The sequence below is a fragment of the Phyllopteryx taeniolatus genome, chromosome 20 (genome assembly GCF_024500385.1).
Source record: "Phyllopteryx taeniolatus isolate TA_2022b chromosome 20, UOR_Ptae_1.2, whole genome shotgun sequence".
In the NCBI taxonomy this organism is placed as follows: Eukaryota; Metazoa; Chordata; class Actinopteri; order Syngnathiformes; family Syngnathidae; genus Phyllopteryx; species Phyllopteryx taeniolatus.
In genome coordinates this window covers 5816201-5831431 of record NC_084521.1, presented here as the reverse complement: position 1 = coordinate 5831431, position 15231 = coordinate 5816201, and the positions used below count along the sequence as shown (strand labels likewise).

At 42.5% G+C, this 15231-nt stretch overlaps 2 protein-coding genes across 5 annotated transcripts in view; one reads left to right on the top strand and one right to left on the bottom strand.

Annotated features, from left to right (window-relative positions):
* Positions 1 to 15231, top strand: part of nphp3 (nephronophthisis 3) — a 34310-nt gene that overhangs the window by 8497 nt on the left and 10582 nt on the right. The window contains exons 23-39 of one of the 2 annotated variants that reach the window (XM_061758963.1): positions 7 to 134; positions 213 to 453; positions 561 to 686; positions 778 to 893; positions 1735 to 1899; positions 6551 to 6650; positions 7515 to 7640; positions 7716 to 7877; positions 8625 to 8789; positions 8862 to 9003; positions 9078 to 9199; positions 9992 to 10101; positions 10998 to 11109; positions 11343 to 11420; positions 11529 to 11667; positions 12377 to 12484; positions 13474 to 13572. In XM_061758963.1, the coding sequence (XP_061614947.1) occupies positions 7 to 134; positions 213 to 453; positions 561 to 686; positions 778 to 893; positions 1735 to 1899; positions 6551 to 6650; positions 7515 to 7640; positions 7716 to 7877; positions 8625 to 8789; positions 8862 to 9003; positions 9078 to 9199; positions 9992 to 10101; positions 10998 to 11109; positions 11343 to 11420; positions 11529 to 11667; positions 12377 to 12484; positions 13474 to 13572 (2239 nt within the window). Of the gene's footprint in view, positions 1 to 6; positions 135 to 212; positions 454 to 560; positions 687 to 777; positions 894 to 1734; positions 2693 to 6550; positions 6651 to 7514; positions 7641 to 7715; positions 7878 to 8624; positions 8790 to 8861; positions 9004 to 9077; positions 9200 to 9991; positions 10102 to 10997; positions 11110 to 11342; positions 11421 to 11528; positions 11668 to 12376; positions 12485 to 13473; positions 13573 to 15231 lie in introns of those variants that run through there. The other variant, XM_061758962.1, reaches the window with a different exon arrangement.
* uba5 (ubiquitin-like modifier activating enzyme 5) lies at positions 2690 to 6020 on the bottom strand. Of its 3 annotated transcripts, XM_061758968.1 has the most exons (11): positions 5767 to 6020; positions 5623 to 5668; positions 5450 to 5539; positions 5095 to 5204; positions 4816 to 4902; positions 4667 to 4751; positions 4482 to 4586; positions 4216 to 4343; positions 3487 to 3622; positions 2980 to 3162; positions 2690 to 2906 (listed from the first exon to the last, which is right to left on the bottom strand). In XM_061758968.1, the coding sequence occupies exons 1-11, from the start codon at positions 5913 to 5915 to the stop codon at positions 2829 to 2831; spliced, it is 1197 nt and encodes a 398-aa protein (XP_061614952.1). In that variant the 5' UTR covers positions 5916 to 6020; the 3' UTR covers positions 2690 to 2828. The 3 variants fall into 3 exon arrangements, with proteins under 3 accessions (XP_061614952.1, XP_061614953.1, XP_061614954.1); XM_061758969.1 differs by lacking the exon at positions 5767 to 6020 and having other exon boundaries at positions 5619 to 5674; XM_061758970.1 differs by lacking the exon at positions 5767 to 6020 and having other exon boundaries at positions 5455 to 5539; positions 5623 to 5667.

Below are 15231 nucleotides of genomic sequence, written 5' to 3'. Positions count from 1 at the left end.
TTCCAGTACGGCTTCACTCTGTTGCGTCGCCGGGCCCTCCAGCTCGAAGAACTCACCCTTGGGACCGACTCTGCCGACTGCGCCCGGACCCTCAATGAACTGGGCGTGCTCTACTACCTCCAGAACAACCTGGAGTAAGTCTCACCCGCCAATATTAAGGCCCTTTCTGGAAGCTTCCGCCGCATCACGACCGCTTCACGTGTTCTCACCAGCGCGGCCAAGGTGTTCCTGATGCGCTCGCTGGAGATGCGCCAGCGCGTCCTGGGCCCGGAGCACCCCGACTGCGCTCAGTCCCTCAACAACCTGGCGGCGCTGCACACGGAGAGGCGGGACTACGAGGCGGCCGAGGACATGTACGAGAGGGCGCTCGACATCCGCAAGAGGGCCCTCTCCCCGGACCATCCCTCGCTGGCCTATACCCTCAAACACCTGGCCATGCTCTACAAACGCAGGGTGAGGAGTAGTAATCCATTAATTGATCGTTGATTAATAATGTTGATTCGTTGATGAAAAAGAACTCATTTAAAAAAATAACAACAAAATATATACTGTCTATGCAGGGGAAGCTAGAGAAGGCAGTGCCCCTCTACGAGCTCTCACTGGACATCCGGGAAAAGAGTTTTGGGCCCAAACATCCCAGCGTGGCGACGGCACTGGTCAACCTGGCGGTTATCTACTGCCAGCTGGTGACCCCTCACGCCAATTATTGCTTTTATTATTCTGTTTTTGTTTTTTTTAACACAGTCACGTGACGCTGTGTTTCTGTACGTTTGTCAGAAGAAGCACGGCGAAGCCTTGCCCCTCTACGAACGAGCGCTCAAAGTCTACGAAGACAGCCTGGGGCGCTCGCATCCTCGCGTCGGGGAGACGCTCAAGAACCTGGCGGTGCTCAGGTACGAAACCTGACAAAAAACTTTATTACCTCCGCCGAGCACAAAAAGGACATCTAACGGTGACCGAGCAGCCAGATTGGCCCGGACGCTTCCACAAATGGCAAACTGAAATAAAAAATGTAAAATGTAAATAAAAATAAAAACTACAAATATATTCAAAAATATCTATTTACAAAATGTAAAATATAACTGCTATTAAAAACATCGACAATAAAAATGTCAAACAAGATTTTATTAAAAAAGCTAAAAATTGCCTTTAAATTGAAAAACATATAGAAAACAAACGTTAGAAAACAAAAATTTTCATTTAAAATGTATAATATAAATTTTAAAAGAGAATTAGGTTCAATTTTTAAAAATGACAGATTCAAGTTTACCAATGAACATTTGGGAATTTTCTTTGAAATTCAAGTGGGGAAAAAACATTTCATTCCAATCAAGGTCGATTAAAAATATTATAAGAAAATAAATAGAAAATGTCAATCAAATTAAAAAAAAGGAACATTTAAAAATGTAAATTGGATAGTAACGATGTCTTTCTGAATATATTTTAATTCTAAATATATGTATTTTATAAAATGCTTTTCATTTAAAAAGCTGTTTTGTTTTGTGTGTGTGATGCCAAAAAGTGTATATTCACATAAGCCTGCCCAAAATGGAGCGGGCCTCCTCAAATTTGATAATGAAAGCTAGTGATTACATCCCGGTATAGGAAAATGGGATGGATATTTTTTTGGGGCAGTCAAACTTGCATTGGGATCCAGTTACGTATTCAACATTCTCGGTTGAACATTGGCCATTTTAGCTCTTTGCGTGACGTCCTCTTAATTTTTCCTCTTAGTTACGAGGAGGGCGATTTCGAGACGGCGGCCGAGCTGTACAAGCGCGCCATGGAGATCAAGGAGGCGGAGCCGTCGCTGGCGTGCGGTAACGCGCCGTCTCGTCACTCGTCCAGCGCCGATACGTTCAGCCTGAGGGGGCCCGCCCCCCTCCTTCAAAGCCCCAGGTGACCCCCGCTGCCACTTGGGAAATTATATTTGCACACATGGAGCCTCATGTAAATAGGAATTATGAACTCAATTTCTATTTACATATCTGGAAACTTGGAACAGTATTATATACGTAAAAGAAAGTAATAAGTGCCCAAATGTTTTGTTTGTGAACGATGTGATGTTGCCAAATAAGTATTTTATTGATGGAATGGAGTCTTTTTAAGGTCCCAGAGCTGTGTTATTACAATTTAATAAAAAAAAGTATTGTCTGAAAACATCTGTAAACATTTTTAAGATAATTATCTCTTGTTTTGATAGACTGTACAGTACAGTGCTTAGTAAAATTTACAAGACCAGCATTCAGGGGAAGGTAAATACCGCAGCTCTAGGAATGACCCCCAAAACATTTTGTTTCGGTCATGGTTAATACACCAGTATAGGGAAGCCTTTTAACCCAAATGATATTTTAAAAAAAAAAAAAAAAAAATGTGTTAAAAAGAAATAATAATTGAATAGTACATTTTCTTGATAAAGATTTTAGTTATTGGATTCCTAGCTCCCAAGTAAAAAAGCAACAGTTGTAGTTGCTTGCATTTGGGTTTAAAAAGGTCAAATTCAGTTTGCAATTCCTTATTCCTGTTGGTCAAACACAGTAATAAAGTGACCTCATAACAAAATAATTCTAGTTATCCAAATGTAGCGCAATTATACTGTGTGCCTTATGTATTTTATTATGTATTGTGGGGAAATGGCATTCAATATTCCACATGTATTCCAGCTAATAAATAAATCATTGAGACAATGTTATTGAAGCATTGTGACCTTTTTTTTTTTTCATGCATTCACCTTCTTTTTCGTCTTTATTGATGGTCAGTTATGGAATGTCATTGAATGTTTGCCATGATAATTCCAGGCTTTGCTTTTAATTTGCCCGCCGTGCAGCCTACAACTTTCTCATCTGAGCCATCAGGTCCTCCAGGCTCTGCTCCGTCTCTTCTACCGTCTCCCCGTCACCCTTGTTCTGCTTCCGCCGAAAAAAGAAAATGAGAAACCGAAAACAAAACTCCATCCTTAATCGTCGGGTGTGAACTGACCGCCGCCGGGAGGGTGTACGCCACGGAGATGCCTTCAGGGAGGTCGGGAATTTGGGCCGCCGCGGCCTGCGTCTCCTCATTGGCCTCCTCTGACACCAACTCAATCCCCCATTCGTTGTCCTCGTGCACCACCTCCTCCTCTTCCTGAACCGCCTCCACCTTGGGCCGATCCGCTTCCCGTTTCTGGTCGGACACATTTGCAAGCGGGATGCGGTGTTAGCCCACTTGACACAATTCAGATTTTTTTTTTTCTCTCAAGTGGCACAATTGCTAAATGCGATATTTCTATGTAGACAAAAGGCCTATTTCTCTCAAATATTGTTCACAAATCTGTGTTAGTGAACACTTCTCCTTTGCTGAGATAATCCATCCACCTCACAGGCGTGGCATATCAAGTAGGACCCGATGATTTAAGGTTTAATTGAGTTATTTGGGCATCTGTGCATATGAGATGTTTCATGTGTGCCACTTGAAATAAAAAAAGAAATAAAAAATATTCATTTTGACCTTGTACACTTCCTGCTGTCTCCTGCAGTGGCGATCGTTGCACTGCGGGTTGGGCTTCATGGCCATGCTGGGAAAGAAGTCCTGCATGGCGTTGTAGCCCAGGTAATAACTGACTCGGCCGAATTTCAACAAATACCTGCAACGCCAACAAAGTCACATTTAGCCAACAAAACCTATTGCAAAATGTTTTTATTTTTATTAAAAAAAATAAAAATAAAAAAAAAAAAGTCTTCAATTTGAAAATAATAATTTAATCCGAAAAACAAAAAAAATCATTTTTTCTTAGTGTCTAATAGAAGTAAAAAATCTTGAAAATAAAACAAATGGTAAAATACTAAATATATATGAATAATTTGCATTACAAATAGAATAAAACAATTTAATTGACCAACTTTGTTACTGTGTAGCACAAGGGCTTGTATTAAAATTGTTAATTCTTAAAATAAAAAGCTGGCTTTCAATTAAAAAAAACAAAAGTATTGTCGATTTCAAATGAAAAGAACAAAAGTTTTTTGTTTGAAAAAACTATGACAATGATTATTACAAATATTTCCTCAAAAATACAACTAAATTCTTTTGGCATGACGTTTTTCCTCAGATTCTCATAAATGTGTTTTTCTGATGACTGTAAAGTGGCCATATGATTACACTACAGTGTGCAATAGTTTGTCTTCCTGTAGTGAGTGAAATCCACCACATCTTTTTGCTGAGTTTGTGTATGGCATTTACTTGAGGACATTTTGGACCAGGATGCCAGCGACGACGCCCATCGTCGTGGGCAAGCTGGCGGCGCACACGCCCTCCTTCTTGAGGGTTTTCTCGTCGATGTTGGCCGCCACCACCAGGGGAGGAGCACACTGCGGAAGAACAGATCAAATACTGGCTTAGTATAAACAATGCTCTGTTGAGTTTAAATTGTACTTCTTTCACAACAATATATAATTTATGACATGTAAGGCTCCTGGAAAAGGTGTGTTTGTGTGCGTGTTAATTACAGCGAAGCATGCGGTCTCTCCTGGGTTGATGAGCTGTATGTGTCCCGACACGGCATTCTCGCTGACTCCAGACTCCATCCAGGTCTGTCCCAGCTCATTACAAGCCTTCACGGAGGGGACCGTGCAACAATCACACACGTGAGCTCAAACAAAAAAAACATCTTGGTGCTGCTCGTCACTCTTACTCTATTGATGGCCATGCGGGCCTCAAAGTTGTCCACGCAGCTCAGGACCAAATCCACTGACTTGCCGTCCTCCAGGCCTCCAAGACTGAGAAGATGAGGAGAAGTGAGGAAGCTTCTACTGAGCGCAGAGGAGCGAAAGCGAGAGTCACCTGAGACGCTCCATGAAGTGGTTGAAGTTGTCCAGGGTGGTGATGTTGTAGTTGTGAGTCTCGAACGACACGTCCGGATTGATGTTTCTGGGCCAGGGTGCGTTCAAGAACAGGTCAGTAAGAACAAGCTATCGAATATTTTTACAATCGATTATTTTAATGATTATCTCATCGATTCATCGGATAAAAACTGATTTTTGCATTTTACTTATTCGATTGATCACTTCAGACCGAGAGCCGACCTACAATTGTTATTAATATGCCGCTAATAAGGGTCACCTGAGCGTGTGTTCCGCAGCCTCCACCTTGCTGAGGCCGGCCTGGTGAGGCTGGAAGAAGAGTCGGTTCATGTTGGCCAGCTCCACTTTGTCGTAGTCGAACAGCAGCAGCTGGGAAGACGTGGACACAACATTAGGTGCGCCTGCACCATCTTCTATCAAAAACAAATCTAGGTGGAGCAACTACAGGCTAAAATTGTGTGTAGAAACGCATTAGAAGACTATGTAATAAGCATGCAGTTTATTGAGAAAAAAATATCATTCCTGTCCAACGAAAAACATGTATCTCCAAAATTGTTGGTGTACCTAATATTCTGACCAACACATAATTGAAAAAGAGCTTGGTGTATTATTACCTTACCGATGCCACACCTCGTGAGCATTTCGGCTGTCACGCTGCCCACTCCCCCGACGCCCACCACGGCTACCGCGAACGTCCGGATGCTCTGTCACGCACATTGGACAACATTATTATTATAACAAAACATTAATGATTGCAGGAAATATGTACAAGGTTAAGACTACCTGCCTCATAATTATCCACGATGCCCATTCTCTTCAGAGCCATCAGACGACTGCAAAAAAAATAAAAAACCTTGAATGAGTCACCAATCTCCCAAAGGGCGCGGCACCCACATACAACGTTTAAATTATTGTAATAACAAAACATTACCTGTAAGGGTTGGAATCGACAACTTCGGCGCTCATCTTGTCAATTTTGGGTCGGTGCATCTGCTCGGCGGCGCACTGCTTCTGCTTGCACTTGATCAATTCGTTCTCCAACTCCCTCACGCGGAGTTTCAGTTCCTCCACCGTCGCCATGAGGGCTCGTACAAACAAACAATAAAATATATATATATATAATAATAATGATAAATAAGTGTAATAACGGAACGCTAACGTTGCGCCTAGACCGCAAAAAAGATCGACACGGAAATGGACACGTCTTCACAAGTCCAATCAGCTGTCATGATGTGTGTTACAGCATATAAAGTCCGTGCGAAAATGCGAAACGCTCGAAAATGTTTCGTGTAATTTGCCACATATAAAACGTATTTATATTTTGTTTGTGATAAAACTATATTAATCTTCAACCACTTGCGCAAGTATAAAAAATCAAATTTAAATTTTTATTTTTATTTTATTGTGTTTGAGTCGCGCGTGCGCCGCCGTAAATGATCCGACCACATGCCTATTAGCCAGCGAGCTAGCTGGGTAGCAACAGCTGGAAAATAATTAATCCACTTTCTTATCATTTTAAGACGACAACATGGACGAGTTGACGACTCCGGTGCGACCGCAGCATCAATTCGACGAGGATAGCCTTAAAAAGTATATGTCCGCCAAGTCGTTCGTGTCAAACGATGACAGGTTCGCTGTCAGCCAGTACAGGTGAGTTTATGTTTGGGTCACAAGTTGACAACTTTGTTGAGCTAATGTGCTAATCGTCTGTCCAGTGCTGGGCAGTCCAATCCCACTTTCCTGATCCAGACACCTTCCAAAAGTTATGTCCTGAGGAAGAAGCCACCTGGTGCGTTGCTAGCCGGTGCCCACAAGGTACAAATCATCAACAACAACAAAAAGCACTACACACTATACATGTAGTACATTATGTCGTAAATACTGTTCTTTGTAGTACTGATGTCTCTCCAGCAGGGGGAGTCATTTGTCATTAAATTAGTTTTTGCCAGTGTGGGCAGGTGCAAAGTGCTGCTGTGGTGGGGAGGGGGAAAAAAAATCAGCTTCTCCATAAAGCCTGTCAGCAGAAGGAAGAATGAAGTGTTCTAAAATTTCCTGGTATCCGTCGACACTAGCAGATGACACAGCAGCTCAAATCATCACTGACTGTGGAAGTGTCACACTGGACTTCAAGCAATGTGGATTCTCTGCCTCTCCGCTCTTCCTTCAAAGTATAGGACCTTAAATTTCCAAATGATGTAGCTCTGCTTCAGGAGTGGCGTTACACGAGGAATCTGATATTAGTAGCCCGTGTCAAGGATTTGTCTGTGCGTAATGGCCCTTGATGCATTGACTCCAACCCCAGTCCAACCCTTGTGAAGTTCCCCCAAATTATGAAATGGAGGCTTCGGTCATCCCTTCTGATGATGCACCTTTTCCTTCCACTCAACTTTCTACAAATATGCTTGGATACAGCACTCTGTGAGCAATCATCTTCTTTAATGATGACCTTTTGTGACTAATGCTCCTGGTGGAGGGTGTCAAAGACTGACTTCTGGAAATATGTCAAATTAGCTGTCAGAGAGATTTTATGAAGACAACCCGGAACTATTTGAAACTGCAAAAAAAAAAAAAAAAAAAAGCAAAATATGTCTCCTTTTTAAGTCAAAACAAATTGAATTAGATAATAGATAAATATACATAATTTATCCTGCAATGGGAAAGAAATGTTTTTGTTCCCAGGTGGATCGTGAATATCGAGTCCAGAAGGCCTTGTATTCCGCTGGATTCCCTGTGCCTCAGCCCCTCCTCCACTGCACCGACCTCAACGTCATCGGAACAGAGTTCTACCTGATGGAGCACGTTGTGGTGAGTTTACAAAGGTTTGCAAAATTTCAGAAATGTATGGTAATATATCAAGTAATGCCCATGATAACCGAGCAGGGCCGCATATTTCGGGACCTTCGTCTGCCTGGGGTGGTGCCGGCAGAGCGGGCGGCTCTGTATGTGGCAGCCGTGGAAGTTCTGGCCAAGCTGCATTCACTGGACCTGACATCACTGAGGCTGGACGGCTATGGGAAAGGAGCAGGCTACTGTAGGAGACAGGTGACCTCACATTCCCTCCAGTTATCTTTGAATTTACTTCATTTGAACATGTACATCTGTTGCACATGATTAAAATGTGTTTAAATTGACATAATTTACCCCTCTTCTCCTAAAAAAATAAACATGATTTTTTTTGTCAGTGTGCGTGTCCTCTCCTGTGTATTAAAATAAGAAATGGAGTAATCAAAAAGGAATCAAAAGTTTTTGATATCCTAGTGAGGAGAACCGGTTCAGAAAATGGATGGATGGATGTTAATTCATTTAAATATGATTTGCATATTAAAATGTGGGCGTGGACGGGGAGGAGTCGGCTACTCCAACATGTGCGCTCATTTCCACGTTGATTGGAATGTATGAAGGAAAGGTGCTTGGATTCATGAGTACGCAGAGTTTCATACATCTGAATATTTTTGTGCGTACGACGTTTTCTGGATTTGAGCGTATGCCATGTTTTAGGAAGAAAGTCTTTGTACATGAGGCCCCTGGCCTGGTGAGTGACGTGGGCGTCATCGAATGAAAGTGAAAGAAATTGGCTGTCATGAGCTCAAGCGACTGGCTGTTAACTTATATTTATTATATAAATGAACCCCACTGTAATATCACAGTGGTGGGGAAGTGCAGAATGGTTCACTCACAAACATGTTTTTCACTCCAAAGACCCAACTTTTTTGTATCTAAGCAATTAAGAAGCCAAATTAAAATAATATTTCCCCTTTAATGACATCAGTGGTATGTCGTTTCGTCAAGGTGTCCACGTGGACCAAGCAGTACACGGCATCATCTCACAGAGACATCCCTGCCATGAATGAGCTCTCCGCGTGGTTGATGGGCAATCTGCCCTCCGACGATCAGGAAGTGACGCTGGTCCACGGAGATTTCCGAGTGGACAACTTGGTATTCCATCCGACCGAGGTACTTCTTATCGCGACTGAAACATTCTCACACGTGACTGTTAAGGGTGACATGCATGTTGTGGACCCTCAGGCTCGTGTGCTGGCACTGTTGGACTGGGAGCTGTCTACCACTGGGCAGCCAATGGCAGACCTGGCCTACTTCCTCATACCTCACTATTGGCCCTTAGGCCTCAACGTACTGAGCTTTATGGACAGCTTGAGAGAAATAGAAGGTCTGCACAACTACAAAGCTCAATATAGAAATCAAATATTCATTTTATGTGCGTGTGTGCGTCTCACTGAGCAGGCATTCCCACGGTGGACGATCTGATCTCCGTTTACAGACAGTGCCGGGGGATCACGTCCGCTTTGCCGCCCTTAAATTTCTACTTGGCGCTCTCGTACTTCAAGATGGCGGGAATCGCTCAGGTATTGGTGGTTCTGGGTTCTATGGAAATATTATGGATGGGCATTATAATTGATAAGAATCCTATGGACAGCGTGGCATTCATCGTTCAATGTGAATTGTTGAAGTAAAATGACCGTACAAAGACATCTGTATAGGAAAACACTTTCCTATACATTTTCTGCTAACTAAAATGAATGTAAAAATTATTTTGTCACGTAAGAAGGCTTTTCCTTCATTTGTTTGGTAGTTGGCACTTTACAATGCGCATCTCCATCACTTGCAGGATTCAGGAATAATATTAATGACAGTCATTTTGTTTAGTTTTTCATTTACGACTGTTCAAATGTAATGTTTGGCTTAGTACAGCACTTATTTTTATTAACAGTAGAAGTTGCAAATGTACTCGGCGCTTGCGATCCCTTTTTCATGACAAATCCTCCAAATTATCATCAAACTTTGATGGCGTGTTAAGATACCGTAGGCAAAAAAACCAATCGCAATTTAGCGTCTCCTATATGTTTAGGACACCTGCTTCCGATCAGAGCTAATTTTAGCAAACTTTAGGGAGTTTGTCAAACTACGAGCTCTGGAATTTGCCCCGAATAGCGTTTTTTCAACCAAAGTGGCCAACTTCCTGTTCAATTTTAAGGATGGTTCCTTGAGACTTTTCGGGGCTTTCTGTTATAATTTAATCTAAACTCTTAAATCTGACCACTGTATGATGCCCCAGGTCAACTACTTAAATGTATTCTATCATAATATGAAGGGCATACAGTATCTCTCATTCACCTTGTTTTTGTCTCTCTGTCAAGGGGGTCTATGCGCGCCACCTACTGGGCAACTCCAGCGCTCCCAATGCCATTGAGTTTGGCCAGTACGTCGAGCCACTGGCTGTGCACGCCCTGGAGTTCGCACTGCACAGGTTTTTTTTTTTTTTTTGGTTTTCCTCAAGTTGACACCTCGCTTTTTCCCCCCATCAGGAAAAAAAAAAGGGTAGTAACTACATATCTCACTTCATGAACACTGTCATTCACACACGGACAACAAAGGGTTAACTTTTGAGCCCACCCCAACTCTTTTGCTATTCAAAACAGCAGCACCAGCTCTCAGATTCAAGCCTCATAGCATGCACGTTTATACTTTGCAAAAGCAGTGTTGAAAGCATTTGCCCCGAGGTATGTGCTTCCAAGATGCAAATATTTTGCCAAGGTCGGCTTGCCTCACCTGTACAACTCTACATGAGAAAAAACTGTGAGAGAGTTGGAGGGGCTGTAATTTTATATATATATATATATATATATATATATATATATATATATTCTTATTATTCTTACATATGGCCATCTGAGCCATGCCTTTTAACAGTTTGTTTTGTGATATTGATTTGTCAAACATCTAAAATGTTGATTTATTAAGTTTCTTGTGACTTTGACTGACGTTTTGACTAAAGGGGCATTTTTCCAAGTGCACTTATATTCTTAGTATCTGTGAAGGAAAAAAACAGTTTTCATTTTGCGGAAGTTGATGCAAATTAATGTTTGGCGTGGGAGATATAGTTTCAGAACTTGTTTAGTATCAGGAGAAGCAAATGTCATTTACGTTTTCCATACATGAAAGGGAAAAGTAAATTTAAAATCGGAGTTTAGTTTTAGTTGTTGATTTTAGTGTCTGGTCGTGCATTGAAGAGCTCAGATTTGTTCCACCTGCTGTTTGGAGCATTTGCTAATAAACATTGGAATCACATGTTTGGAATTCTGCATCCAGCTGCTTCCTCTTGTGGCAGGTGACTTTTCTCTCGCTCGTCTCCCCTCGCCACAGGCCTCTGGCGGCTCCGCGGGAAGCCGGGCTTTTTTTGCAGACGGCCAAGGGCCAGGCGGTGCTCCGGCAGGTGAAGGACTTCATGAGACTGCACGTGCTTCCCGCGCAGAAGGTCAGTGGCGAGACAAAGGGACTCTTTGTTGGCCTCCCTTTCCCCATTAAACCTTTTGGAGCAGGGCAAGTTGATTAACACAGATTCTCTGCATGAGAGAACAAGCCCTCTATTGATTTCACACATAATAAAACATGCCCAGTCATCACCTTTGGCCTGGCACCATCACTGTCTCTCTGCTGTGCTTGATGAAAAGAAAGTAGAAGACTTTTCCGGCATGCTTGTTTATGCAGGAAGTATCGGAATACTACATCAAACACGCTCAGTCCCCCCTGAGGTGGAACACTCCCCAAATCATAGAAGATCTGAAGGTAAGTTTCATCACGCTCCAAAGTAGGGGTTCTCAAACGTTTTACGTTTTGCAGAACGAACCTTCAAACCCCTACAATGAAAGCGAGTGAATGTGATTGGGTGGTCAGGTGAAAGCCAGGGAGGCGGGGCTATGGAACCTCTTCCTGCCGGCGGCCAGCGGCCTCACTCAGCTGGACTACGCCTACATCGCCGAGGAGACCGGACGCTGCCTCTTTGCTCCGGAAGTCTTTAACTGCCAGGCGCCGGGTAAACATCCCGCGCACCTCCACAACCCGTCGACACGACCGTGCATGAAGTTGACCAGGACTGAGCCATGTGTTTATTAATAGCACACGAGCATGCGATGCGGAGGGCCTTTTGAACCTAAAAGACAGGAAGTCTGTCATTTGAGGGTCATTTTGGCCATTTCTAGGGGTCCTTGAAAAGCAAACAAAACATCCATCTCTTTTCTATACCGCCTGCAGTCAGGGTGAGCTGCAGCCTATCCCGGGCCACCGATAGACAAACAACCATGCGACACTCCTATTCGCACCCATGGTCAATTTAAAGCAAGGGTCACCAACCTTTTCGAAAGTGAGAGCTACTTCTTGGCTCCTGCTTAATGCGAAGAAGCTAACGGTTTGATACACACTTTTAAAATCACACATTTTCTCAAATGACCCCAAATGATATGTTCTTATGAATAATTCATGAGGTTTATTTTTGTGAAGACACTGAATAGCGTTCAGGACTTCTCACAATGATTTAACAAGGTAGGAAATGGATGGATCTTAATATGCCACACTTTATTTCTATAAATCTGTGTTTTTAAGTGTTTACATTTTCAAATGATCACTTCCACAACATACCCATGGCCCAGAACAGGAATGCGTATTTTAAAAAAAACAAATAAATAAAATGGATGGATAGTTTCGTTCAGATCGTAATCATCAGCATTTTCTTCTCCTGTCCGCAGACACGGGGAACATGGAGGTGCTCCACATGTTTGGCAGTGAGGAACAAAAGCGGACGTGGCTGGAGCCTTTGCTAAGTGGAGAGATGCGTTCGTGTTTCTGCATGACAGGTGACGACGCCTCGCAGCCTCCTTCACGTGTTGGCACAGCGCCACGTTCATTCACAAGGCTTCATGTCGGGAACGCCTCAAAAAAATAAGCAAACACTCTTTCTCCAGGAGCATTTTGTTAAATATTTTTGGTTGTTGTCTGCCCAGCCTTCCTGCAAAATCAGTGAGTAATTTCTCCCACTTTTTCCGTCCATTTGTTTGCTATGCTGCATGGAAACAGCTGCAGACCAGAGGTAATCGCAGCGGGCGTGAACCTCCCTCAAGGCTTTTCCAAACACACATCATTACTGTGTATAGTTTTGCTTGATATTATTAGGATTTTCGAGAAGGAAGGAACATGATGTGTTCCTGACTTTGCCTTAATTGTCATTGACCTTGTACAATTATGAGTCTGGTTTGCTACAACACAATCAGACTGCACAATGGAGAGGAAAATATATATTTGGCATTTTTAAGGTACAGATATTATTAGAAAGGTGCAGTATGACGGCTATTTAATGACTTTACACTCAGGGTGTCTGTGCATCCTGAAAATGGATTTAAAGATTTTCATAAATGATGGCCTTAATTATCCTTGAAAATGACATAAATCAATTGTTTAAAGATGTTAAAAATGACACTCAAATGTTAAATCCCCATTCTCCCAAGCCCCTATCTCCAATTCCTAGTGGTCATATTTAGTGAAAGAGGTCTTGAATCTGACCAAAGTGGCTTTAAAAAGTATTCGTCTTAAACTTGCAGAAATTCTGATATTCTTGACTGCCGATGCCTGTCTATATACTGTATACACTTTTTACGGTTTTACTATGTCACAATGGCTGCTGCGAAGAATGATTAATGGCTGTTCAATAAAACAATAAAGTCAACTGTATTAATCAATTGGTCTGGTGAAATAGACAGCAACTCCTCACAGTTACAACACATTTATCCTAATTCATTCCCAACTAAATTTCACTGTGTGAGACTCAAACCGAGTTGTGTTTCCTCAGAGCCCGACGTGGCATCCAGCGATGCGACCAACATGGCCTGCAGTCTCCACCGAGAGGAAGACCAATTTGTCATCAAGGGAAAGAAGTGGTGGAGCAGTGGTGAGTCCACCCCTCTTTATATTGTTCCCGTGAGTCATTGAGCATGACGGCGCACATGATGTGAATCCTGGATGTGTTTACTTCCTGACTTGATGACACGCTCGCTCACTTGCCAGAGTGCTTTGCCTCGCCTTGGCCAAATAAACATACTGTACTTTGTTTATTAGAGTGGAAGTGGATTTAGCAGAGCGCTCTTTAAATATATAGATATTTATGGCTCCGACTGGGGCCCCTGCTGTGTGTCTGTGGAAGGCTGTTGGACCTAAGAGTGCTTTTTCTCTTTTTAGCAACTCTGAACAATTTTACATTTTGCGACAGCCACAGACCCGCTAAAAATCAACCCCATGAATTTTATTTTTTTTATTTGCCATTTCTGGGTACATCCGGGGGCTCTGATCTGCTGCCACCAGCCGAGCCTCTGACGTTAGATAGTTTGGAATTACACTAAACTTTCTGGGGGGAAATGTGCCTTCTAAGTTGCGCAAAAATTTGGAAAACTCATTTCAATTCAGTTTTTGGGCTTTTTTTTTTTTTGCCACTCGTTTTCTAAAGATGACTCAGTAATTATGCAATCACTCATTCTAAAAAAGTAAAATAAAATACTGTACTAATGAGCGACCTCTGTTTTTGATGCTTATTGTCAAATTGAAGTTGTAGCATTTTCTTTGACGTTTTGCAGTTGTTGACTTGTATTTTACACTTGTGACACACAGTTAAGGATGTTAAAATGTGAGGCAGTGTCACAATTCCTCATTTATCTTAAGACTGAGTGTTTTATTGTTTTAACGTATATTTACCGTTGTATATTACCGATACAGTTTAAGGATTTACCATTATGACAGACTGAATCAGGAACTGATCATTCCGGTTTCCATTTTTCCCCGATTGGGCCAAATGATCTCAAAATGCAGTGCAATTACATTGACCTCAGAGTTTCCACTGTATCTAACATCACGCCGGTTCTGGTCGGCTTCCAATCGACGAGGTCATTTTGGAGGCAACAAGAGCTAACACCCGAAAGTCATATTCGTGTTGGCGATCGTGGTTGCGCTTGTCCAAATTGCTGTCCGCTGACCCACGCCCCAGATGTGATCCAAGATTTCCCTCTTGTTTGATTGTTTGTCTTTACACATCCCCGCCTTGTTGCTGGGAATGACTTCCAGCCTTTGAACACGTTTGACTGAGAGGGGGAGAATCTTTCTTTGCTCCACTGTCCAACAAATGTCTCGCCTGGGAAGGAATGTGAAAATTCTAATATATTCTGTGCTCTGGTGCGTTCACTGAAGTAACGGGGGAACCTACGGCCTGTGAAGGCGTTTGATGTGTTGCTGCTCATCACGTATAATAATAACCATTTGTTCAATTGCTCCGTTATATTATATATGGCCTTAGAGGACTTCATAACAACTGTTAGGAAAAAGGTTCCCCGCCCCAAACAAAAGTAGATCTTGTTGACAATGACAGAGTGTCGTCTCAAGGGTGTTTCTCACAATGTGTCCTCTCTCGTGCTATGGATCGAGTTTCTGGAATGGCTTTCCTCATTATGACGCAGCAGCTTTCTTTCCAGTCTCCCTGTAAACAGCATGCAGGACACCATGATCCCTTCCAAATGGTTGCGGCGTACCCTTTTAGTTTCGCCAGTGCTGTGGAAAGACGATG